Here is a 25707-nt window from a genome sequence, read left to right as displayed (position 1 = left end):
AGTTTTCCAGGAGAATTCAAGACAAATTCCTGAATTTTAAGGAGCTACTATCGGAACCCGTTTAACTAATCGCAACCCGCTAATAAATGAAAATGATTATTATTAGGCTATTATTATTATTAATAATAATGATTATTATTATTATTTGTAACAAAACATTTCCAAAGAATAATATTTTATACAACATAATAAAACAATATAACTGGTAGGTAAGGCGACACCAGTTATCATCTCCCGCGATTGTGGGAATATCAGTGAGCATATCTTGCAGTATCTTCAACACCAGCGACAAAACGTCACACCGTCAACGATCACGGCAACACCCGTATGCATATTTTGCGGTTTGGGCGACACCGATAACCGTCTCTCGCGATTGCGGCAATACCCGTAGGCATATCTTGCGGTTTCGGCAACACCGATAATCGTCTACCGCGATCGCGGCAATAGCCGTGAGGAAATCTCGCGGGTTCGGCGACACCGATAATCGTCTCCCGTGATCGCGGCAACACCCGTGGGCATATCTCGTGGTTTCGGCGACAACGATAATCGTCTCTCGCGACCGCGGCAATACCCGTGGTGAGCATATCTTGTGGTTTTAGCAACACCGATAATCGTTTCCCGCGATCGCGGCAACTCCCGTAGGCATATCTCGCACTTTCGGCGACACTGATAATCATCTCTCGCGATCGCGGCAATACTTGTGAGCATATCTTGCGGTTTCGGCAATACCGATAATCATCTCCCGCGATCGCGGCAATACCCGTGAGCATATCTTGCGGTTTTAGCAACACCGATAATTGTTTCCCGCGATCGCGGCAACACCCGTAGGCATCTCACGTGGTTTCGGCAACACCGATAATCGTCTCTCGCGATCGCGGCAATCAAATCAAATCAAATCAAAACATCTTTATTTTCCTTACATGTACATGGGTACAAAAATAGTGTCAAGTATAAAGTACTAAACTAGCTTAGATATAAATACATTTTAAGTATGAATATTTATTCAATGAGTTCCTCCATTGTATAAGGCGCCTTTCCTATTAAATGTTTTTTTAATTTAGATTTAAATAATTTATAATTTGATTCCTCCCTTATAGAGGCTGGCAATTTCCTTAGAATTTGTGATCCAGCAAAAGTCGGTTTTTTTTTTGAGAATTCCAGCTTATAGGTTGAAGTTACAATATCCTTTTTATGTCTTGTATTGTAGCTATGTGGCACAACTGGCTCATATTTTAGGCTGTCTCTTTTAGCTATACATGCTATCTCAAAAGTATACGCTGCAAAAACTGTTAAAATATTTAGATTTTTAAAGTGAGATTTAACTGATTCATCTTTTTTAAGGTGTAACATAGTTCTAATGGCCTTTTCTTGCATGATTAGAATTTTATTTAAATTTTTAATCGTAGTTGCCCCATATAGTCCAATGCCATAGTTTATGTGAGAATGAATATGGGCAAAATATATTTTTTTGAGTGCATCTAAATTGCACAAATAAGACATTCTTTTCAATGCGTACACTCCAGAATTAAGCTTTTTTAACAATTTTTCAACGTGTTTATTCCAACTTAGATGTTCATCTACATAGAGACCTAAAAGTTTGGCTTCAGAAAGTTGTTCTATTGATTCTGAATCAATGATCAAATTGGGTTCAAGTTTCTGCTTACTTTGTTTAGTCGAAAAGGACATAAAGTTTGTTTTTGTTGTATTAAGATTCAAATTATTATTTTTTAGAAATTGTTGTATATTATACAATTCTACAAAGGCCGAAATTTCCAACTCATCTTTACTTTTCCCCGCCACTGTTAAATTTGAGTCATCTGCATATAAACAAATCTTACTCTTTTGAGGATTAACAATACTTTTAGGCAATTCTTTTATATAACATAAAAACAAAATTGGTCCCAAAATTGAACCCTGTGGCACCCCCCACTTAATTCTACGTTTATGAGAGTTAAATGTAGTTAAATAATTGTTTTTGTTTGATTTTATTTCAACAAATTGCATCCGACCATCCAAATAAGATTGAAACCATTTTAAGGGGACTCCCATTATTCCAAGACTTTCCAGTTTCTGTAGCAAAATTGAATGACAAACACTATCAAATGCTTTAGAGAGATCCATGTATATCCCTAGAACATTTTCACCGTTTTCAATTGATTCTACGATGGACTCAATGAAGTCAGTAGCTGCTGTTATTACTGATCTTCCATTTCTGAAACCATGTTGAGCATTATCAAATAACTTATTTGCTTCAAGATAATCTACCAATCTAATGTACATTGCTTTCTCATATACTTTTGATACAGCAGGGAGCAATGAAACAGGTCTATAGTTAGATATTTCAGTAACCTCGTTTTTTTTATGTAATGGAATTACCTTTGCAATTTTTAGTTGATGTGGAAATAAGCCAGACACAAAAGAGGAATTCACCAAATGTACAAGTGGCTTTACTAAAAGGTTCCCTAGATATTTTAATAATTTAGTTGGTATATCATCATAACCACTAGACATTTTATTCTTAAGTGAACCAATAATTCTTTCCATTTCCTTATCATCTACAGGAGTGCACTTAAATATCCTACTTTCAAAAAGCCCTTTTACTTTATTTACATCGTTAAATTTCTTAGTTGTTCCTCCACTTTTATCTAGAGGTTGCCTAACACTAAAGCTATCTACCACATCTATAAAGTAATTATTGAACATGTTTGCAACATAAGTAGGATTTTCAATTAGTTCATCATTCAGTCGAAGACTAATATTCTCTGAGTAAGTGTTTTTTTTGTTTGAAACTTCATTATTAATTATTCTCCATGTGGTTTTGTTAATGTTACTTGAATTATGAATTTGGAAATCAAAAAACTTCTTTTTACTCTCAGTAATTTTTTTATTTAATATTTTTTTTCTTTTATTTAGTTTAGATAAAGTACATTTATTTTGTACTTTTCTAGCTATTCTACTCATTTTTATAATTTCCTGTTTTTCCTGTATAAACACCCGTAGGCATATCTCGTGGTTTCAGCGACACCGATAATCGTCACTCGCAATCGCGGCAATACCCGTGAGCATATCTTGCGGTTTCGGCAACACCGATAATCGTTTCCCGCGATCGTGGCAACAAAAGCGGTAGTGTTTCGGTTAGGCGACGATTCCGATGACTGGGCTACGGATTCCCGGAGGTTTGGGTGGATTCCTGGAGTTTTCCAGGACATTTCAAGGTAAGATAAAATTCCCGGAGGTTTCCCGGTTTTCCCGAATTTCCCGGAGAGTAGACACCATGATATGGGAAATGGCGATGGCAATGAATTTATCAATGAAATCTATCCACTAGTGTGACGTCATGGATCGTGCGTGCAGCATGGCCTGTTTTTCTAATGGGGCCTTGCATAAACGCAGCAGGTAAGAAATTGGAAGATAGTTCAATGACATATGCCTAGTTTAATGATTAATGGTTTTTAAGTATGGTACATATACAATGGACTTAACGTATTTTCCAAAAATTCTAACATCAGCTGTTTTCTTTTAGCTAGGATCATTTATTTATGTCCCAACAATCAAGGATAGCAGGGCCTAGTAATGAAACCTAAAAACTAATAACTTTTTTCAGGAACGAATAAAATTCATTGAGTTTAAATGGTTAATCTATAATTGACTTTTTAATCAGTATGGACCAGCTGTACTTTTTTTTTAATTGAAATATAACTAGTAAAATGAGCCACTCATGGTGAGTGTACTGTAGAAATTTAATTTTCTCTCTTACTTTTTGATTCTTAAACAAACGAGTACGCAATGTTTACATCAGCTGGTATATTTAAAAAAGCATGTAGAAACCAGTGTTGGGGAAGCTACTTTTAAAATGTAGCTAGCTACAACTACTGCTACATTTCCAAAAAAGTAGCTTAGCTACAGCTACAGCTACAGTTCCGAGAAAGTAGCTAGCTACAACTACAGCTACAATGAAATGTAGCTATAGCTACAATTTTAGCTACTTTTCCTGTAAAATTAATTGCAACTATGTAAACCTAACGTTACAACAACAGAACCAAAATAAGTTAGTTGGGTGTTCCATCGTATTTAGTGCTTGTTTTTAAATATGGCATTATTTTTAAGCATATTATTTGTAAATTTCATTAGCCTAAGTTCAAAGGACATACAAACAAACTATATTTTAAAAGCCCATTTCATTTCTTTAATCTACATTCATTTATAGATTCTTTTATCAACTATTAAAACAATAAAACTGTAAAACGATTATTCAAAAATACTTTTTTGTGTTACAGAGCCTAGCCTACTGAAATTGGAGTTAATTGCCTTTCCTTATTTTTAATGTTAAAAACTACATTTCTATAACTTTTACCCATAGTAATATGTTACTTGTTCTATGAATAACACTTTTCAATGTCAAGAAATCGTTCTTTGTCAAATTATGCATAGGTCAAATTGTGCTTCAACAAACGTTGGTGCAGAAAACAGTATTCAGCAGCTTATCCTGAAATCGGCTTTTAATTTAAACATGTTGAAAATTGTTAAGTAAAAATAACATTTAGGCGTAGCCTACTTGGCTTTGTACAACAAATTGGCTATAGTAGGCTTGTTCTTACAAGGACTAAACATACATATTCCTATTAATTGAACTTGATATTCGTATTAATCCAATAGCATAGCCTAGGAATAGTCCTTGACAAGAGCTGTTAGCAGGAGCAAACTACCGTATGCTACTTTTTTAATGCAAGTTTCATGTTATATGGAGATTTTTTTGTTACAATTATTATGTATTCTAGGCCTAGGCATATCTTAAATCTCATCAGGAAATTTACTCTTCGTTCATTTAGTAAACCTTTGAAAAATCTTTGTAATCTAACCAAGGAAGGGCTTGTGATGGTGAACCACAATCAACAGATGAAGCAAAGGTTGATAGACCAGCTTTCTCATTATTTTTAGGTTTAGTGTTGGTTTCCATTAAAACCCAAGTTTAAACTAAATTTATACAATAAAGAAACTAAATTGGGTACTAATTTCCCTTACCTGACAATCACTTGAAAGCATTCAATAGCTTCTCTTGTCACCGGTACGGTAATGTTTAATTAAACGTCGTCTGCAGCTAGCAATTTTATTTTATCTGACAGTAATCATAGAGTAGCAAATGAAGGAAATGAGAGCCAAACATGTGGATAACACTCAGATAATAGCCTCCATGTCCACGCAACGTTTTAATAGGTAATGACACGACTGTGACCAGCTGTATGAAGCCAAGAAAGTAGGCCTAACTTTTTTGAAAATCTCAGTTTGAAAAAGGTTGTTTCACGTAAGGTTGTGATAAAAATCACTATCTCAATCAATGTTAATGTAGCGAGAAAAGTAGCTAAAATTCCGCTACAACTACTTTAAAAATGTAGCTAGCTACAGCTAAAGCTACAAAATCTTAAAAGTAGCGTAGCTACAGCTAACGCTACAAAAAAAGTAGCGCGCTACTGTAGCGTCGCTACTTGTAGCGCGCTACTTCCCAACACTGGTAGAAACACTGTAGCAGTATTCCCATTAGAAAATTACCAGATCTTTGACGGCCTGTGGGGCAGAGCAGGGAGAATTTTTGACACATCTGATATTTTTCTCACCGTCCTTGGAACTTAATCTTTAAAATGAATCCTTAAAAACCATGATACCTTTTCCTATCTCAAGATATTTGTTGGGGACTGATTCGCTTACGGAATTAAATATATAGATGTCACAAATTAACTATGTGTTGCTTACTAGTCATTTCAGTTGAGCTTGTTTAAAAAAATTGTCGTGTTCAACAAAAATCAGTGATAAACATCAAACTAAAATCATATTTATTCAACAACTATAACTTTAACATGGGAATGGAATTTCTACAGTTCAATAGATTACGGTTGAACTATAAGAACTCACTTGTCAAATTGCGGTTTGAGAGGTCCAATAGGCCAATGTCAGCTAGTATGCTGTCAAACATCTTCTGCAGCAACAGAGAAGGACGGACTTCGCTGGGAGTCTGATCTATGTCACCCATTGGCTGATCAGCGTCATCAACGTTCGGGACGGAGAAAACCCTCATTATCCGGATGGACACGATGCCTCCGGACGGATTAGTGTCATTGGACTCTGCAGGGACAAGTGCGGTGTCTGAAGGTGCGCTGTCTCTGTTAGCGTCAAAGTCTACTGGTCCGAAGAAGGGAAAGATGGAAGCCAGGTTGAACATAGGAACATCTGATGATTCTTTTTCGGTGCAGTTTCCGTTGATGCATTCCACAGTAAATGGAGTGACAGGAGCAACAACCAAAGCTGCTGCCAAGGAGAGAAGAATCATTCTCTGGAACAAAACAGATTTAACAATAATTTTTGTTTATAATTATAAAAAATATAGAAAAATGAAAACTTAAGGCCTAAAACTCAGTTCACATGCCATATGTGGCGATTTGTCTTAATTTCTCTATTGATGTGAGGGAAATTGTATGCTCTCTTCAATTATGAGTCAAATTCTGTGATTAGGATCTTTTTTGAAGAGGGTAAAGTCTATCGCCATATACTCCACATTTATTACAGATTCGTAAAATCTTGTGGAAGAATTGCTCACAAACACATCAGATTTAAATACATGTATGTTTAATGCAAGTTGCAACGATAAGCAGAACTTTAGGAAATGTAAACTTATCACCAATCTATCAAATGATAGATATGAAAAGTACATATCACCTAAAGTAGTAAATACATATCACCTAAAACGCTACTGGTTCATTTTGTAAAGGTTTAACAATAACAATATTTGTAACCTCTGAAGCAATTAGGTGGAGAAAAAGATAAAGAAAGCTCCAGGAAAACCAGTATTTGATCAACAACAAAATAAAGACCTGAAAAAGCTTGCTGTGACTTAAGGTGAAGAATAAAGGCAGTATTGTTGAGGCCAATATCAACATGATTTACAATGGATACAGGAGTATGCAGGCTTAACTAATATTTGTGAGGTAAATGAATAAGATAAACAATGTAGGACTAATGTTTCACAATAAATGTACGCTTAGCTAGTCAGCAATTCACCAATCTTGCAAAATCCTTGCTTACTGTCTATTTTTCAAAACTAATATATCAGTAGGTCAAACAGTACGCTTTGTGATGACTTTATAAAAAATAATGCTTAGGCAATAGTATGAATACCGCCTCTTAACTTTTCAATGAACTACCTCAGGAAAACTAAAATTTGCACACTTTTATACAGCATTAAACACACTTTTTGGTTGGCGTGACAATTTTATTTAAGAATTGCAGGAAAATATTTAAAATTTAAATTTTGTACATTTAAAATCCTTATCATACTTAGACAACGAAGTTAATGTATTTTTGAAGAGGTTTTAAATTAAAGTAATGTCGTAATGTATTGAGCTAGGGACCCCTGGTTTTCGCTAATCCCTTTGTTTAAGACCTTTAAAATTAGATGTAACTCGATTGGGCTTCTTTACATTCAAAATTTTAAAGCTACGCCCAAATGATATTTTGGGTCCTACAAAATTGTCGTTGAGTGCAATTCTATGGCAAAAGTGTGCAGAATTTAGTTTTCCTTGTGTATACAATTGTAAAGTTAAGAAAGGGTTTCCATTCTTTTGTCTAACCCTGTATTGTAATTAGAATGTATTATTTTTGAAAATTATTCTTTTGTTCTTGATCAGGTACACTATAATGTTCAAACAAAAGCGTATGGTAACAGTTCATACTTGGTCAAAAGATATTTCTTTTGCGAGTAGTCTCTTCAACTCCATTCCAAACATTTCAGCATTCTATTTTCCAATGTGAATTTAAGTGGGTGTTAACCATGAAGCACACAGATTAGAAGGTAATATGATAGTTGAGATAGGACAATGATGATGACATGATATTGCCAAGGTCAGACAGCAAGTTTGCTGACATGAAGCCGTCATAACCTCTACAGTGGCAAAACATGCATTGAGCTAACAATACTTCAGGGTTTCCCCGACTTTCACATTTGATTTATCTGACCTTCTTTGACCTACGACTGTAAATATCCCTGTTCAAACGTATTTCTTACCCTGAGATACATAAGCTTTTACTCAAAGTCACTATCAACGTTTAATTGAATAGAACAGCCTTACTTATACCTTATCCGTTTGCATAATTTTAAATGATAAAATAACAAAGAAAAATACAATATTTGCTTTAGTTAGCAAAAAGGAATGAAGAAAAATAAGGAAGAACTAAGATGTAAAAAAATAAACATAATGCTTTTTTTGTAAGGTAAAAAATACATTTTATACCTAAGCGTGAAATTGTTTTAATAGCCTACTTACTGGACAAAGAATTGTTACTTACAAGTGCATCTTACAAATGTCTAAGAAATTACTAAAGTGAGTTTCAAAACTAAAGTGATTCTAGGTCATTTTAGCCAGGTTCGTAATCTACATTATGTAAAATTCAAGCCCAGTCGGTTTAGTTGCTTTTGCTTTCACCCGATACAATACACAGTAATCACATATTCTTTATAATAATTAATGTATATTAACAATCAAACTAAATACCTACTATTGATACTTCCTCCAAATATGTATACAATTGTGTAAAATAGTGTATGCATTAAATAAATAATGTTGTCTGACAGCCTAAGGAAAAAACACACAGGGGTATAATTTACAGTAGAAATTCAAGTTGCAAATGTCCTAAAAGAATGTTTAGATCAAATTGCCTCATCAATAACAACACGTTTCATGGTTTTAAGACAACTTTTTACACCGTTGATTATAAATTATGAAAAAGTGTCCATAACTGAAGTTCGGTTCTAAAAGTAATGCAACCAATAGAGTGTAACTGTTATAAATTACAGTCGCAACTCCTGTGTATTTGACTCTCCATGAATATTCTGGCTCTATTATATGGTATGTTTGGAGGCCAACAACATGTCAAATATGCCTAACAGCATTGATGTGGGGTTAGTAAACTTATATACAAACTTTGAAAAATGAGATTTAGTGTAATGTTTTTGAAAAGGAAATGAGATTGCAAATTAGACAATTTGGCTCGCCTAAAAGTTACTTAAGTCTCTGTTTACATTACAAATGGACATACAGCTACAAAACCACCTTAAGAGGAGGCCTTTGGTTGGTTACGGAATTTGTACTCTGGGTCTAACCTTCCGTTGTTATGTCACGAGGATCATCTACGACAATTTAAAGGGATTTTTAGGACAGGCTCTTTTGAGTCTTAAAATTGAAGACTACTATCAAGTCATCTCTCTAGGCGGCGTGATTTCTGAGGCATTAAAATTAAAAACTTGGTGTGCCTCAAGGATCGGTAATTGGACCTGTCCTATTCCTGGTGGCCAAAGAAAATACCCCTACTGCAGTAAACCTACAGACCATTTGTCTGATTATATTTTCACAAACATATCTCTTAAAAAATATCAGATTATTCCCTATTTAAATACCATTGGTTTAACGAGTATAAAAATTTGCTGCTACAGTGATATTAAGGTGTATTTTTTTGTGAAATGTAAATACAGTAGAGTCCCGCAAACTCGGCACTCGATAACCCGGCAGTCTGGATAACTCGGCCATCACCTGGCTCAGAAAATTAGTGATTTTTTGAGTCCGAGTTAAACATGGACTCAAGCCAGCTCAAGTCATATCATTCTCAGCTTGTACAAATGATTTGTTGTACTACAACTGATGACTTAATACTAACTTGAAATGTAAATATACATAAAAGAGGTAGTTAATTTTAGCTTAAAAATTGTATTGTTCTTCTTTTAAACCCTAGTTCCCCATAACACGGCATTTCACAAACTCGGCACCCTTCCAGTCCACATTACGCCGAGTTTGCGGGACTCTACTGTACTTCAGTATTAAATAAATACATTTTCCAAACTTGATCACAATACATTCATAAACAAGCAATATACAACAATTTACCAAAAAAAATAATAAATAATAATAAATTTTCCATAAAAATAAAAAAGAATTTTAAAAATGTTTTTTTTTTGCCGTTAGGCGCATAATAACGAACTTCGGTAGGCCTATAGTAAATTATTTAGGCAAACTCTATACCCTATAAAACCCTGTTCTCTAAGTCTGATCATGTTGGTTCGCGAACTTGTCAGAATAAACGTCTTATGTTTACACGTTTGTACCAAATTTCATCAAAATCGGATCATTTTTGCTCAAGTTATCATATGTATTTAGCTCTAATGGACATATATGTATGAATTTTATGGTGTTTTTGGGTTCTGGGGATCTGAAAACGAAAAAGCAAATTGGTTCCGGGTCAATGAGACCTACAGGAATAGCTTATTCCCCATATGGGAAATTCGCTAAAACAAAAGCCATCAAATTTAAACTTGGGGTAGCCTAATCATTTGGAAGAGTCGTCTCATCATTCCCATAACATTTAAGTACAAACATTTTCAAATAGTACATAACAAAAGTCAAGTAACACAAAAATATTTGTAAACAAATTAGCCTACAAATAAGAGTGCATAACGGGTTTTTAATGGTTTGTCCATTTTATCAGAACGACAGTTGTAAAGTCAAGTTAAACTTATCAGTCATGCATTGATGTTGTTTGATGTTTGCACGCCTTACTACTTCAAATGATTCACTTTATCTTTCATGAGATAACTGTTGGCTTACTCAATGTTGTTTGTGATACGTATTATGACCATTATTTTTCAATGTTATAGCTTTACTTGTTTACTTTAGTGCAAGGTACTAAAGTGTTTGTATTAGCCCTGATCAAAACTATGTTTTAAGTCTGTCTGTGGACCATAGAAAAAAAATGTACAAATAATTGTAACAAAATTGAATTTAACCATTGCAATTGATTCTAAGTCAAAGGCCGGAAAACAGTTTTTTGTTTCAATCCAAGGTTTGTTGCCAATATTTTAAGTGTTTCTAAAACTATTTAGAATCTTGCTACAGGCTAAAAAAGTTAAGTTATAACTAACAAACATAAGTTCCAATCTAAATAACTTAGAGCACAACTTGATCCAGGCACTGAAATTTAACTGTGGCATGCTACAATTGTCTTTATAAAGAAACGTCTTGAACTTCATACATTATAAGTTGATAGCCAAGCAAATTACAAGAGCTCATAAATCAGGTAATGAAAAGGTACATTTTTTAACCAAATACTTAGCAAATACATAATAACAAATGATAAGCTGTCCCTTTAACGTTGTTGCTTTTTAACTTCAATGATGAAAAAACGTTTTAACTGCTTTCAACTATTTTGTCGTTACCTTTTGAAATTACTTTTAGTTTTAAATCAGTGACTTTTGAGAGATTTTCACCCCAAGTTCTTCCATTAAATCAGTGGCTAGTAATCACCCTAATCCAAAATGATATTTTACAACATTATGCTTAAAATCTAAATATACTGATTACTTTTAAATTGGGGGAAGAATAAAAGAAAAGGAAAATACTACCTGAACAGATAACAGATCAACTACGATTGTCTCTAGATAGGCCGTAATGTTGCTCAACAGAGTGTTTTGCTATAAACTTTTTCTGAAGTCACGGACATTTAGCACTTCAGCTAGCAGAAAGTAGGAAACGTCACGCTCGACTAGCAACAATTGGTCACAGAAAAGCGGCCGGTCTGGCCATGAGTTGAGATAAGGTTTTTAATTTAAAAAAGGAGTAGGCCTACATAAATTTTTTCTATTGATTCGCCACCATTACTTTTTCTAATGAGTACATCAATATGTGATTTAGCGTTTAACCTCTTTCAGAGTGTCAAAGAGAGTCAAATTCAAAGGAAGTTTCCTATGTTAAGAATTAAAAATGTCCAGGCAAAAAAGAAAAATTAACTACCGTTACTCTTTTCAATAAAGCATGCAAAGTAATAATGGTTTAACTAATTGTAATATATTGGAACTGATTCTACATGACCATGGCACTAGAAAATCCAAACGACCGTGATGTACGAGCCCTCGTATTAATTGTGATTGATTGCTTTCAATCATGTACAGAAAGAGTTGCTTGCAACAGGGACAAATGCATATTTTACATGGTTGGATGAATTTTATTTACCGGTACACAATGTTTAAATACACTTGTAAATTGGGTGTAATTATTCCACGTGATTAAATTTTGTTACAAATGACTTAGTTACTATCTATAAAAACGATATACATACTCAATTGTCTATCGTTTTTAAACAGAAATTATCATCTGAATCAACCGCAGTTCCATTCAATGCAGTACACTCTCAGACAAAAAAACAATATTAAGCTACCTAACCAGAACAAGTTTCTTTGAGAGACACCTATTTTATAATAGTATCAGGTTTTTCAATGTGTTGCCTGAACCCCTGAAAGTGGAGCAAGACAAAGACAAATTTGGGAGAGCGGTCAAACGCATACTCTTAGAACAAGCTCCCTACACTGTGAAAGATTTTTTAAGTTTCCGATCGAATTAAGATACTGTTCCAGTTACGTTTTAGTTCTAACAGCATTTATACTTTAGTTTTATTATATATTCTTGTGACATTATTATACAGTTTTTTTCTGTGCAAAATACAGATGATTTGATTTGATTTGATTTATCTTTGGAACATATTTTTTCAGCATAAAAATATCTAAAGGCCGACATAAGAAACTGATGCCTTGGCACTTGAAATTATGCCATTTGAATGTAAGGAAATAAATTGAAGAGTTTTAGCCTATGTGAAAAATAAAATAAGTAGGGTAACACAACTTTCCAAAACTTGAGTTAAATTAAATAAGTACCGGTAAATGTATTTAAGTTAACCAACAAACCATTTAATTAGGACTAGATAATACAAGATCAATACTAGGCGAGTTTTTAAAATTATTTCATGACTTGATACTTTAATACTTTAATACTTTCTTATGAAATGGCGACCATACAATGTAGGTATTTTAAGCCAAGTATGAATGGAGATGAGTGTAGGATGAGTGGCGCGATCTTGTAGTCTTGTTAATTGTTTACTTGTCCCAATTTCACATCCTAGGCCGCTAGGTTCTAGCCTGGAACTGTTTTGCCAGACCTTCCAACTAGCCCCCATTTTGCGGCAGTCTCACACATTCTGGTGTCCACTCCTGCTATCCCACTTTCGGTAGAAAAACTCCCACATATCTGATAGGCTACTATACAAATTCTACAAACACTAGGGACATTTTTGGAAAATCGGGAATTTTTCATCACGTTAATGTTAGGTTGACCGGGCGGGACTGTCGTCTCGTCTCACGTAAACATAACATTAAAAGTGGAAGGCGCAAAATAGCCAAGTGTGTAGTCTGTTAGTTGTTAATTTAAGTTTTCTTTTGTCAATTAGGTCAAAACAAGAGTGTGGGTTAAGTCAAACAGTTTGTGTGTGATGGAGAGTAATTCGGACTTTTCAATAAATTTTGCACGTTTTTAGCTGATATTGAAATGGAAAAAAATTTTATTTAAAATTCTCTTTATAATTAAGTAAAAATGGTCAAAATCCAGTTTTTAAGGTTAAAATTTTCAACATTTTCTGGGGAAGGATCCCCAAACCCCCCCTGCGGCCGGGGGGTCAAATCCCCCAGACCCCCTGATGGGTCACTCCCATCTGAAATTCCTCCCAGATTGACAGGTCTGGTTTTGCACATTACTTCAGGCTAGTCCTAGAGGGTCGCATTATCACATGGATAAAATCCAGTGGTGATTGGCAGTATTTGAACCCGCGACTTTAGGCTCCGAAGCCTCTTGCTCGCTCCCATATGATTTTTCAGGTCTAGATTTAACGAATAATGCTTAAGGTAGGCTCTGAGTCAACAGGTTATGGTCTTATGTCATAGCTGAAATCCATTGGTGATTGACAGGATTAGAACTAGGAGAACCCATAGACTAGGATAGAAGTATTGTACTCCAACCGCAATTACAACTTTGGGACTAGTGTTTGATTATATTATTATAGGCCTAATGTGTTATTTTTAGCCAAAGCCATTCAAAAACCGAGAGTCCATTTCTGGGCAACGACTACCTAACTGTGTTGACTAACTGATAAAAAATAAAAATAATAGTAAAAATGAAATCGTAAAATATAGCCGGTACCCTATGTAAAAAATTATCAACTAGCATTGAACTGGATAAAGATCATAGGTAAACTTAATTACTTAGATAGTGATTTGTTACGCTACATAAAATGTAGGTTGACGAACCTTCTACAGTCTACAGTACCTATGACCATAGACAAATAGAATAAATAGGCCTTATAGACTGTCAAAGGAAGGTTCCGGCGCCCACCACTAGGAGTGCCGATTAGTTATGGTGCACACCACTGCAGGCGAGGAGCGCAGGAGCTGTATGCAACCAGCAGATGCTGCAGCGGTGTGTGCCGTAACTACACTGAAAACCTAGTGGTGGACGCCAGAACTTATGCTAACCGCAGCACAGCTGACGGTCTATATTTATTCTATTTGTCTATGCTATGACCTTGCAAAAACCATTAAACAGCCTCAGCCTGTCTACAATGTAACAGTCATCCAATCATACTTTTCTAATAAAGACCGACTAGGAAGCTGAAATTTTAGTAGCTTAATCACAAACAATTTTAAGTAAGCTAGTGTGTTTTGACCCCTTGATATTTGACCCTTATAGTTAGCCATAAATTTAGCAAAATGGACGCCAATTACAGTAGGCCTAAAGCTATTTCTGTAGGCACGAGGGGTAGCAGGAAAGTCTTGTAAACAGTGTAGAAGTACTGAAACATGTGTCTCAAAGGGCACACCCTTGATCTTTACCGACTTCTGGTGGGAAACAAAATCTCTATTGTAAATACTAAAAAACTATTCTGAACATTCTTTTCAAAAAGAACTACTTCTTGGTGGTTTAGGGACTTTGTTGTAAACATGTGTTCAAAACTCTCATGTAAACACAGGCATCCTATATATTAAAACGGTAAAAGGGTTTTTTTATTTCACGATTCTGAATCAACCACTTGATGGATTTTTATGATTGTTGTGTTGAAAGAAAGATAATTTTGAAAACTAGGGAATGTCGAAGCCATAATTTTAGTTTAGGTTTTCAGTTTTTTAGAAATTAAGTTTTAATTTTCAAAAATTCTAGCAGCTGAGGGAAGAGTTTACAAGTAGTTTTAGTGGTGGTTTAACTAATAGCTGGTTTCTAACTGTCATTGAAATGTTTATGTTACAAGTTGTATGTGTACAATAATTATTTTTGTAAAAAAATACAACCGACTTCAAACGCTCTAAAAAGAATGAAATACCGTAATTTCAATAAAGTAAACTTTTGTCAGTGTTGGGGAAGCTACTTTTAAAATGTAGCTAGCTACAACTACTGCTACATTTCCAAAAAAGTAGCTTAGCTACAGCTACAGCTACAGTTCCGAAAGAGTAGCTAGCTACAACTACAGCTACAATGAAATGTAGCTACAGCTACAATTTTAGCTACTTTTCCAAAGACGCACATTAGGTAAATGTAAAATTAATTGCATCTACATTTTTATTGAACAAACATTTAAACAAAAAATGTCAGTATTGTATCTAACATTACTTGGAAAACAAATTATTCCTAGATTGTATTTAATTTGTTGGCATTATAAACCTAACATTACAACAACAGAACCAAATAGTTGGGTGTCCCATCATATTTAGTTCTTATTTTTAAATATTGCATTATTTTTAACCATCTTATATGTAAATTTCATTAAGTTCAAAGGACATACAACCAAAGTATATTTTAAAATCTTATTTAATTTCTTTAATATAGATTCATTTATAGATTTCTTATATCAACAATTAAGACTAATAAAACTGTAAAACAATTATTTAAAAATATTTTTTTGTGTTACAGAGCTTATAGCCTACTGAAATTGGAGTTTATTGCCTTTCTATACTTTTAATGTTAAAAACGACTTTGCTATAACTTTTAACCATATAGTGATAAGTTACTTGTTCTATGAATAAAACTTTTCAATGTCAAGAAATCGTCCTTTATTGTCATTATGCATAGGGCAAATTGTGCTTCAATCTAGTTGATACAGAAAACAGTATTCAGCAACTTATCCTGAAATCGGCTTTTAATTTAAACATGTTGAAATTTGTAAAGTAAAAATAACATGTAGGCCTACTTGGCTATGTAACAAGTTGGCTATAGTAGGCTTGTTCTTGCGCAAGGACTAAACAGATATATTCCTAATAACTGAACTTGGAACTTGTTATTCGTCTTAAACCATAGAATAGAATAGGAATAGTCCTATACAAGAGCTGTTAGCAGGAGCAAACTATGCTATTTTTTCAATGTAAGAGTTTTTTTCGTTACAATTATCATGTAGTCTAGGCATATCTTAAATCTCATCAGGTAATTTCCTCTTTGTTAGTTTAGTAAACCTTTGAAAAATCTTCGTAATCTAACCAAGGAAGGGCTTGTGATGATGAACCACAATCAACAGCTGAAGCAAAGGTTGATAGACCAGCTTTCTCATTATTTTAAGGTTTAGTGTTGGTTTCAATTAAAACCCAAGTTGAAACACTATCGATATAATAAAGGAACTAAATTGATTACTAATTTCCCTGTCAATCACTTGCAAGCATTCAATAGCTTCTCTTGTCACCGGTACGTTTAAACGTCGTCTGCATCTAGCGATTTTATTTTATCTGACAGTAATCATAGAGTAGTAAATTAAGGAAATGAGAGCAAAAAATGTGGATAACACTGATTTAATGGCCTCCATGTCCACACAACGTTGTAATAGGGAATGAAACGGCTACAACCAGCTGTATGAAGCCAAGAAAGTAGGCCAATTTTTTTTTTAAATCTCAGTTTGAAAGAGGTTGTTTCACGTAAGGTTGAGGTTATGATAAAATTCACTATCTCAAACAATGTTAATGTAGCGAGAAAAGTAGCTAAAATTCCGCTACAACTACTTTAAAAATGTAGCTAGCTACAGCTAAAGCTACAAAATCTTAAAAGTAGCGTAGCTACAGCTAACGCTACAAACAAAGTAGCGCGCTACTGTAGCATCGCTACTTGTAGCGCGCTACTTCCCAACACTGACTTTTGTATCAGTCAAGCTCACGTATTTTAAGTCGGCGCGGTTCTATGATAATTTTTGATACAAAATTGAAAAAGGGTGTCCATATTGCAGGTGACTATCTATAACTAAACGTTTTAATCTGCATGTCTTTTTCATAGTTATGCGTTGGGTGTTATTTTATTAACGTAACCTAAGAAGTGTATTCCAAGGAGTACTACAAAGTAGACGACCACTTGGAAGACCAAGTAATGAAAGACATATTCAGACTGGTATCTTCCTTAGAAATTGCAGGTGATAGAAGAGAACGGGAGGCCAGGATCATTTTAGAGGTTTCAGTGGCCAAGGTGGTAAAATAAGGTACGGTAAGTGATAGTATGTAGTGGAAGGTGACGTAGCTACTGTACTCAAAGCCAGTTAGTTGTGTGTGAATCGGCCACCAAGTTGTAAACTAGCGGTTCTGAATCATATTCAGTTTTAATTTACTACTCGATTCCCGTACGTAGGACGGGCCAACAGCTCGTTTTTACTTAAATTATAATCATCATAGCCTAAGTTATCAATGGATTAGGCTAATAAGTTAAACAAAGATGAGTCAAAATAGTCACAGCTAACGTTGTATTAGGCTAACAATAATATTACCTACCGTACTGGAAATAATGCAAACCTTAACTTAAGCTTTGGTTTTATGACGAGAAATTTGATATTTTATAAACACTCACTATTTTAAATCTGAATAGGCCTAGCTTAAGTTAGCCCTTATGAATTTATTTTTAGGCTTGAAGGATTTTCTCAGCATCAAAATACAAGAAGTCCACTAAAGTCCACTAAATGCGAATTATAAGTTAAGTAAAAATTGTTTAAGATAAACTCTGCACTGGCTAACAGGCTGCTGATAAACTAAAGCATTAAGTGATTCTCCCACAAAAGAGTTTAAAGGTTTGTTACCCATGATGGTCAAAATGAATTCCTCCGGTTCTCTTAAAGAACTTTTATGAGGCTTAAAAACGGGGTAGCGGATTTTTATCCCCCTGGAATTTTACCTCCTGGGCAAACGGCATGTCACAAACCAGGGGGTAAAATTCCGGCCGCGGACTTTTGAGTTTCGCGACATCAGCTCGATGGATTAAACGCGGAATTAAACATATAATTTCACAGTTGTGAATTTAATCAGAACACATCAAATTATAAAAACCTAGAATGTACGGCTTGGATTTTTACCCCCGGAATTTTAACCCTCGGATTTTTACCCCCGGAATTTTACCCCCTGGCCAGATATATAAATTAGTGAGAATGATTACCGTAGGTACTTATCTTCATTCAGTTTTAATTTAATAGTAAACATTTTATTATTAAGTAGCCTATCTTAATTTATTTGTAACATTAACTTATCGAACATGTTTTTAATTTTAATTTTGAGATTCGTGTATCAGGATTCGATCTTTGAAGCCAACTGTTGTTAATATGATCAAAATAAAACAGCGAATTCTGTTTACTTAGTTGAGATTACAAAATAAATAAATAAAGATAGGCTACTAAATAATGAAATGTTTACAATTAATTAAAAACAGAAATAAGAAAATCAATCGTTCAATTTCTAAAATCGGCCAGGGGGTAAAATTCCGGGGGGTAAAAATCCAGGGAGAAAAATTCCGGGGGTAAAAATCCGGGGGTACAAATCCGGCCCGTACATCTTCAGTTGTCCAAACGCTAGTTATATGGACAGGGGGTAAAATTCCGGTTTTCATCGCTAATCTAATTAATCACGCTCTGACTATTTTCATTAGACTTCCAAATCCGCGGGGGTAAAATTCTGGCTGCGAACAAACTTTTGGCCACTCAGGTCAGTACGTCATAGTGACGTCAGCTTTGCCAAGGGGGTAAAATTCCAGGGGGATAAAATTCCGGCGACCCAGGGTTAGAGTGTGAATCACAATCTAACCCTTAGTTTGTGAATCTGAGATAATGACATGATGATAGGCTAGTGGTATTATTTGCGACATGGTTCAAAGGATGTGGGTGATTCTTAAGTTATGTAACAATCAAAATAAAGGCTGCACTTTAGTTTACGTCCTACATTTACTCACATAGGTAAGGGCTTACTCAATGCAGTTTGGTTAAGGTTAGGTTTAGTTTAGAACAGTTTTATTTTCTAATCAGCTGCTAAGTAGTTACCCTATTGTATAGTAGTAAATGTAGGACTAAACTGAAGTGCAACCAAAATAAATCTGGGAACTCCAACAAAGTTGGCTTAGCCTAGGTCATGATTGGTTACATGCTTGTTCTGTTATTTTGTGTTTTGATACTTTTGTGGCCTAATTTTAGTTGCTGCCTATGGATCAGTATTCTTGAAACAATGATTATTTTCTTTTATAACTATTTTATAATGCTAACCTTATGTAGGCCTATATTCCTAACTTGTTGCTAAATTGCGCAACGGGAAATCGGCTAAGAATAAACAAATTACTCACCTCCATATTGAGAGCTTGAAAGTCCAACTAAGTTTAACTTGGTCACAGATTTAAAACTAAATCAATTAATAATGTGAACAAAATCCAGTTAGCCTATATTACTCAGAGCAGTCACAATAACAATTAACTCTTCACAAAGTACAACACAAGTTTGAGTGTTTGACAATGAAATCTCAACCTCGACGCAGCCACTCTCCCACTTACAACAAAGGCCACGAATGTTTTTTGTTTGTGTTCAGCTGTTTTCCTGTTGAGCACGATCAGCTGATTTGAATCTATTGTCTGTTGCATAACATTCTAAACATGTTTGTTAAGGCCTCTCAGTTTTATTTCATACAAACATATAAAGTATGTTGAATGTAAATTTATGAGTTTAATCATGGTTTAATCATTTATGTAACTTGTCTACAGTACTATAAAAAAAGACTAACATAATATTTTTTGTGTAACAATAAGGTTAGACAGTTTTTGGTCTAGCCTGCCTACGCTAGCAGAAAGATCATAATTTGATTTTATGATATTATCTTGGAGACAGACTTATTGCAATAATGGAATGGAATGGGCTGGTATCATGGTGGAATTCCACCATGGGTTGGTATACAAAGCTTTTTCTATAATTTATATTCAAATGCATTTCCATGTAATTTTGAAACCTTTGTAAAAGAATCAAGCCAGATAGCAAAAAGTTTAGCCTTATTAATACTGTTATTGCTTCTTTGTGTAGGCTACTGTTTGTAAAGTTCAGTTGGGAGTTTTTCGTTCATGGCCGTATGATGTTTGTATTTATATCAATATTTTTACTGTACCAAACTGCATGCCAATATATTTTGAATCAATGTTTGTGTCGTGAAGAATTTGTTATTTCTTAAATATGTAAGTTTGCTATGCCCATTGAATTTGTAAAAAACCTCCTACAGTACATGGAAAAAATATAAAACTTATTTAGTCTTGTTGAACCCCTCCCCCCCATATATTTTATAGTCACTGAAATGTCATATCATATAATTTAAAATTTAATTTTTAGATTTATGGCCAGAAATAAGCTGCAGTACCAAAAATACAATTAAAAATCTCCAAACATTGGGATTAAGAACCAATTAAAAATACTATAACACTTAAGACAGTTTGTTCACCAAACTTTGTATTGCCAAAGCCATCAACTTTTGGACTAACGGATGATGATAAGCTATACTTTTACTAGAATAAAATTCAAAATAAGCACAACAAAATAAACACATTTTAAGTAAAAACTTTAATCACACTTTTTCCAAGTCATCTAAATAAATCTACATAATCTAAACATTCATTATCACAGTTGGGTGGTCCTCTAAGGTTCATCAGAATCAGATGGCGTTGTTGCACAATAGGAGGTCATCTCTTGTACAGTGCAGGATTTGAGGCAGCACTCATCCGCCAGTCCGCTGCGTCTCACGCGCTGCATCCCTGGGATCAGCCGCATAGCCTGACGTCGGGTGAGGAAGTGTTCCGTGTCTGGGTCCAAATACATCTCAGACATCCAATGGGGCTCTGCCTCTGAATCCTCTGTATCTGCTTGCAAGGTCAAAAGTTGACATTCATCCAACTTACTGTAAACTTACTTATTCCTATAAATTACTAAAATATTTGTTTCATCTTGAGGACCACACAAATTTGCACCAGGGAAAACTCTTGTAGTTAAAATGAACCAACGACTGTAGCATAGTAGTGATTTGGGCAAGCCCTAACATTGTTAGTTAGAGCCTGCCTAGACTATCTTACCAATTACTTAGTCTATGAAGCCTGTACTGTAATGATACTTTACTGTCTTTATATAATCTATGATGAAGAGTAGTTGAAAGCATTGACACTCATCAGCAATGTTGCTAAACTTATCTTTTGCTAAACTATCTAAACCAGAAATTATTGGTTTATCTCGCCAATCCCTTTGATTAAAAAATTGTCTTTAAATAAAAGTCTTTTTTGATTTGGTGGTGTATAACACATTTTAATTAGGGATTACCAGATTGAAAGAGAGTTTTTTACAGCTATCTATGTATTTTATCAGTTCTGCCGATGTAATTATCAATCAATTAATTAACGATTAGGTAGTTGAAATGGGGACGCCACCTAGGTGCGTATTTTAACCCAAATATGAGTAAAGGATGAGTGTAAAATATGGAGTGTGATGCCTTGTGTTTATGTAACTTGTTACTGACTAAGACCAGCTGTTTCATTAGTTACCATTTATTGGAAGCCCAATGATCAAGGACAGCTGGGTCTAGTTTTGAACCATCAAAAGTCACACTTTTCTCAGGATTGAACCGGCTACCTTTTGATTAGACTAGCACTATAACCACTGAGATACCCAGCTGTTATAGTATACTATACATCATCATTTATATTATATAACCACTGAGGTTATAGCTCGGCTAGTAATCAAAAGGTCGCTGATTCGATCCTGAGAAAAGTGTGATTAAAAGTGTTCAATGCATGACTGAAAAGTAATAATGTCGGGACTTAGGGAGACCTACGATACTTATTTTTTCTAATACTGTTTTTATCCTAAAAACCTATAACAAAAACTGAAAAATTGATTGAAGAGTGGTGTTTCCACCCATAGTCACTTCCAAGATGCATTAGTTTTATAACTATCATGTATCGATGAATCCAAAATTAGATGGTTAAGAAGCCTTATACAAAATTAGGGTGTTTCTAAGAGTTCAAATATTTGTTACCTAAGCTGTTGGAACGCTTGCCATAAAACCCATCATGCTGGTCACACAATAGGCTCATAGCTTGTGTAAGAGCAGGGCCGCAGAGTCTCTTCCCCGTCCCAGGTTCCACAGTAACAGCCAACAATATTGTGATGGTTGCGAATGAGATTTGTAGCCGCCCCATGTCCTGCGGAAAAAGACAATTAGTATGTGGTTCTCGGTTCTTAAATTTGAAAACCTATCTGTTAAAAATTCAATTTGATAAACATTCTGTCCCACGATGTCACTGCTTTCAGCAACTTTGCATCTGCTATTTAAAGAGAGAGATGGAAGACATTCTGCAATCAACATACTTTTTGACAACCAAACATTAAAACAAATAAATTATGTCCACGTGGACTGTCTTGACCAATGAGAGCTGATTGCAGTGAAAATCGGCAAAGAAACGGGGATTCATCGGGAAAGTCTCGCAGTAACAATCCGATCCTTTAAGTCCCAATTTGGTCGCGACTCGTGAGTGTGTGAGATAGTTTTTTTTTTAAATGGCCTGTTGCACTTTAAGGCTGATTACATTCAATATAGGGTAGTGCCCAGTGGGAATCAAAGTATGTATGTTATGTCTTAATTAATTGTATTGTATCTTATAGCTGCTTGCCAATTCAAAGATGATAATTTAAAATTTAACAATTCAAAAGAATTCATAAGTAACCATTTAAATTTTATCTAGTAAAAGTAATCACCCTTATTTTATATTTTTTCCCAATTCACTGTTTGTTTTAGTTCAATATTTGTGCTGGTCATTTCCTTAGTTAAGTAGGTAGTACATAATTACATTTGTTAGGTTCTTTGTACCTTTAATTTCATAAAAAGTTTTGTATTAGTTCTTTTAAAGTGCAATTAGTAATTTCATATTTAAATGGAATTTTTATTCAATCCCTTACAATTAGATACCACCCCAAAGTTACAATTACAGTAACAAATAATAATAAATGCATTTTATGGTAGTAAGCAAAAACAAGATAACGAGTAAAAAAATAGATATTGTGTCAAGGTGGCAATTTAAAATTTGTCAATACTGACCTTTGAGCAGAGCAAAAAAGGTTGATTGCAAAGCTTGGGGAAGCGACTAGTTTTATATTGATTATTACCAAGAAAAACCATGATTAAGCTTTTTTTGACATTTACCTCATCAATTTGAGAAAAATTATACTACTGCCACTCAAACCCAATCTTATGAACTTGAGGTCCTAATAAATAGTTTTTGATAAAAAAAAAAGTACAGCAATTATACATAAATGCAAGTATACTTCTTCTAAATCTATTTCAGTTTAATTGTTAAGCCAATTTTGATCTTTTTTGTATTTAAATCCAGATATTAAGTCTAAATACACTTTGTATTATCGTAGGAAAGTTCCAATCGCTAGAAATGATAAGGAATTGTGATTGATGAATTTCCTCCAACAAGCGCCACATCACTCGCCATTACGATATTTGCCATAATCACTAGGGACATAATCACTAAAATGCTCATTGGGCATCTGACACTGAACACATTACATCAAATGTATCCAATCAGTTTTTTTTTAATATTTTGGCATGTAATGGAAGTTAAATCTACTAACATTATTTGCAGTGCTTTGAAAAATGTTTTTTTTTTAGTTTCCACTTTCAAAAACAGTTTCAACTACTAAAACACTTAAAAATCAAATAATGTTCCATAACAACAAATGTCACTAAACAATATTGCCAAACAAGGAAATAAAAACTACTCACTTTGCATAGGAATAAAACTATTATAATTTAAAATTGTAACCTCTAACTTAATTATCAATATAGGTAAATGGTACATACCTGTAAAATAGAAGATGGAGAAATGAGAGAGATCCATGATCTTCATTGTTTATATATCTGGTCAATATGCAAATTGGATAAAATTCTTAGAAGAAGGTTAGTTAAAATGCAGATTCTAACACGAGCGACTGCAGGTGACTGCTTAATAAACTGAAAATTAAGTGTCAAAATAAATTTAATGCAGCTGCTGTATGTATATTTTACATTCTCTCCCTATAGAGATTAAAGTACCGTATTGTTTTTGTCAAAATATTCGAGTTTGCAAATCAGCATGATCAGACTAAGGGAATCGGATTGTATAAGGGATTTAGAAAAATAAAACTTAGCAATTTCTTTCAAAACTATTTGTAGAGCTTTGAAAAAAAAATTTGGAAGCATTGTTGTATGCCTAAACCGTTAAAGGAGAAAATCCCAAAAAAGAGTAAATCTTGCGGAGAGTAATTAAACATTTGTCGTTTGATTGTTTGTGGATAAATTTAAATAAAATTTAGCAATATTGTTTATTTAATACTAAGCGAACAATATTTCAATAAAAAACACACCTTATTACCTTCCTTGTAGCACCTATAATTGCTTATTAAAATTTATGTTGTTAATTTTAAATAAACCTGACAATTTTAAGAGAGTATTTAAGTGGAATACCAGCTAGGTAAATGGAAATTTGTTTAGTTTGTAGGTTTGCTGTGACGGTGATATTACATGTGTCGTGGCTGTAAAGGAATGGTGAACATTTCATTTATTTATATAAATTGGTTTGATTTATTTTTAGCATAGTTTTGACGTTACCTATCGTATTATTACTGAATGGTATAATAAATCTCTTGAATCTTGCTCTTGAAAAGGAAGTTCTTTTTATTCCTGTGTTAAAAACTAATCAAAAGAAGTATAATATTTCAACTATATTTATTTTCTGTAAACTTGTTTCCAAATTTTGTAAAAAATAGTACAGATTAATAAATTGACTTTTGTGCTGTTATAACAAAGTTTTATTATTTTTAGTGTTGTCTGTACCTTTGAATGATGAAAATGATGATTATTTTTACATTTCATAGCTTAAGAAGGTCAGTGATGGACGATGGGAATTTAATTAAGCTGCCTTCTCCGTGGAAACAAGAGCACTGATCAAGAATAAACTTTGTTCAATAGCTAAGTCTTGTTATTTAATCCTAACCTAAGTTATTTGTGAAAATTAATTATTCAAAAGCCTAATTTAGTTTGATATTGGACTCATTTTCTTCTAAATTGTTAGTATATTTTGTCCTCTGTTTAATACCAATCAGCTGTTTAGAAAAAGGTAATATTTTGTACAGCATGCCATTATTCATTCTCTGCTGATTATATAAAATAAACTATACACTCTGTTCACAAAATTTAGGTCTGTAGGGGAATCAATTCCATCCCCTCCACCTTACCCTACATTTGAAACAACAGCTGGTCAGCTGTTACACTCAAACCGTCAATCAGCTGTAGCATTGTTGAAATAATTAATGTATGCTCGATTTTTATTAAAAACGAACATCATTAAACAGAATAACAACAAATAAACAAGTTAAATTGCATAGAAACTAGAACAGCTGATCAATGTATAAAATCAAGGATATTAGAAATTATCACAAACTTACATTGAGAAAAAAGTGGTCGGGGAACCCAGGAAAACTTCCCCTCAAACCGCCTACATTTTGTGAACGAGCTAT

At 34.0% G+C, this 25707-nt stretch overlaps 2 protein-coding genes and 1 long non-coding RNA gene across 4 annotated transcripts in view; 1 reads left to right on the top strand and 2 right to left on the bottom strand.

Annotated features, from left to right (window-relative positions):
- Positions 1-19643, bottom strand: part of LOC128986300 (leucine-rich repeat-containing protein 15-like) — a 32836-nt gene extending 13193 nt beyond the window's left edge. Inside the window, exons 1-2 of one of the 2 annotated variants that reach the window (XM_054406595.1) lie at positions 19470-19643; positions 5908-6325 (exon numbers count right to left, since the gene is read on the bottom strand). In XM_054406595.1, coding sequence (XP_054262570.1) covers positions 5908-6325; positions 19470-19475 — 424 coding nt within the window. In that variant the 5' untranslated portion in view covers positions 19476-19643. The remainder of the gene's footprint in view (positions 1-5907; positions 6326-19469) is intronic. The other variant, XM_054406594.1, reaches the window with a different exon arrangement.
- Positions 19644-20749: 1106 nt separating this feature from the next.
- On the bottom strand, positions 20750-23645 carry LOC128984730 (probable insulin-like peptide 1). Its single transcript, XM_054404071.1, has 3 exons — positions 23625-23645; positions 22184-22349; positions 20750-21017 (listed from the first exon to the last, which is right to left on the bottom strand). Exons 1-3 carry the CDS (start codon positions 23643-23645, stop codon positions 20797-20799), a joined length of 408 nt encoding a protein of 135 aa, XP_054260046.1. The 3' UTR covers positions 20750-20796.
- Positions 23646-24609: 964 nt separating this feature from the next.
- LOC128984649 (uncharacterized) lies at positions 24610-25158 on the top strand. Its single transcript, XR_008489996.1, has 2 exons — positions 24610-24662; positions 25066-25158. It is a non-coding gene; the product is annotated as an uncharacterized LOC128984649 (long non-coding RNA).
- Positions 25159-25707: the final 549 nt, after the last annotated feature.

This window comes from Macrosteles quadrilineatus, unplaced genomic scaffold, assembly GCF_028750875.1.
Source record: "Macrosteles quadrilineatus isolate MER2022 unplaced genomic scaffold, UCM_ALF_1.0 Scaffold_2__2_contigs__length_208266976, whole genome shotgun sequence".
NCBI classification, from domain to species: Eukaryota; Metazoa; Arthropoda; class Insecta; order Hemiptera; family Cicadellidae; genus Macrosteles; species Macrosteles quadrilineatus.
Note: the sequence above shows the minus strand (reverse complement) of the source record. Positions and strands in the feature narration are given on the sequence as shown.

Excerpts from the sequence above, each read along its gene's own strand:
- LOC128984730 (XM_054404071.1), bottom strand. The coding sequence starts at position 23,645 with ATGGCGAGTGATGTGGCGCTT. Across the intron at positions 22,350-23,624 it reads TGGCGAGTGATGTGGCGCTT|GACATGGGGCGGCTACAAAT; the intron begins GTTGGAGGAAAT and ends CTTTTTCCGCAG. Across the intron at positions 21,018-22,183 it reads CAAGCGTTCCAACAGCTTAG|ATACAGAGGATTCAGAGGCA; the intron begins GTAACAAATATT and ends CCTTGCAAGCAG.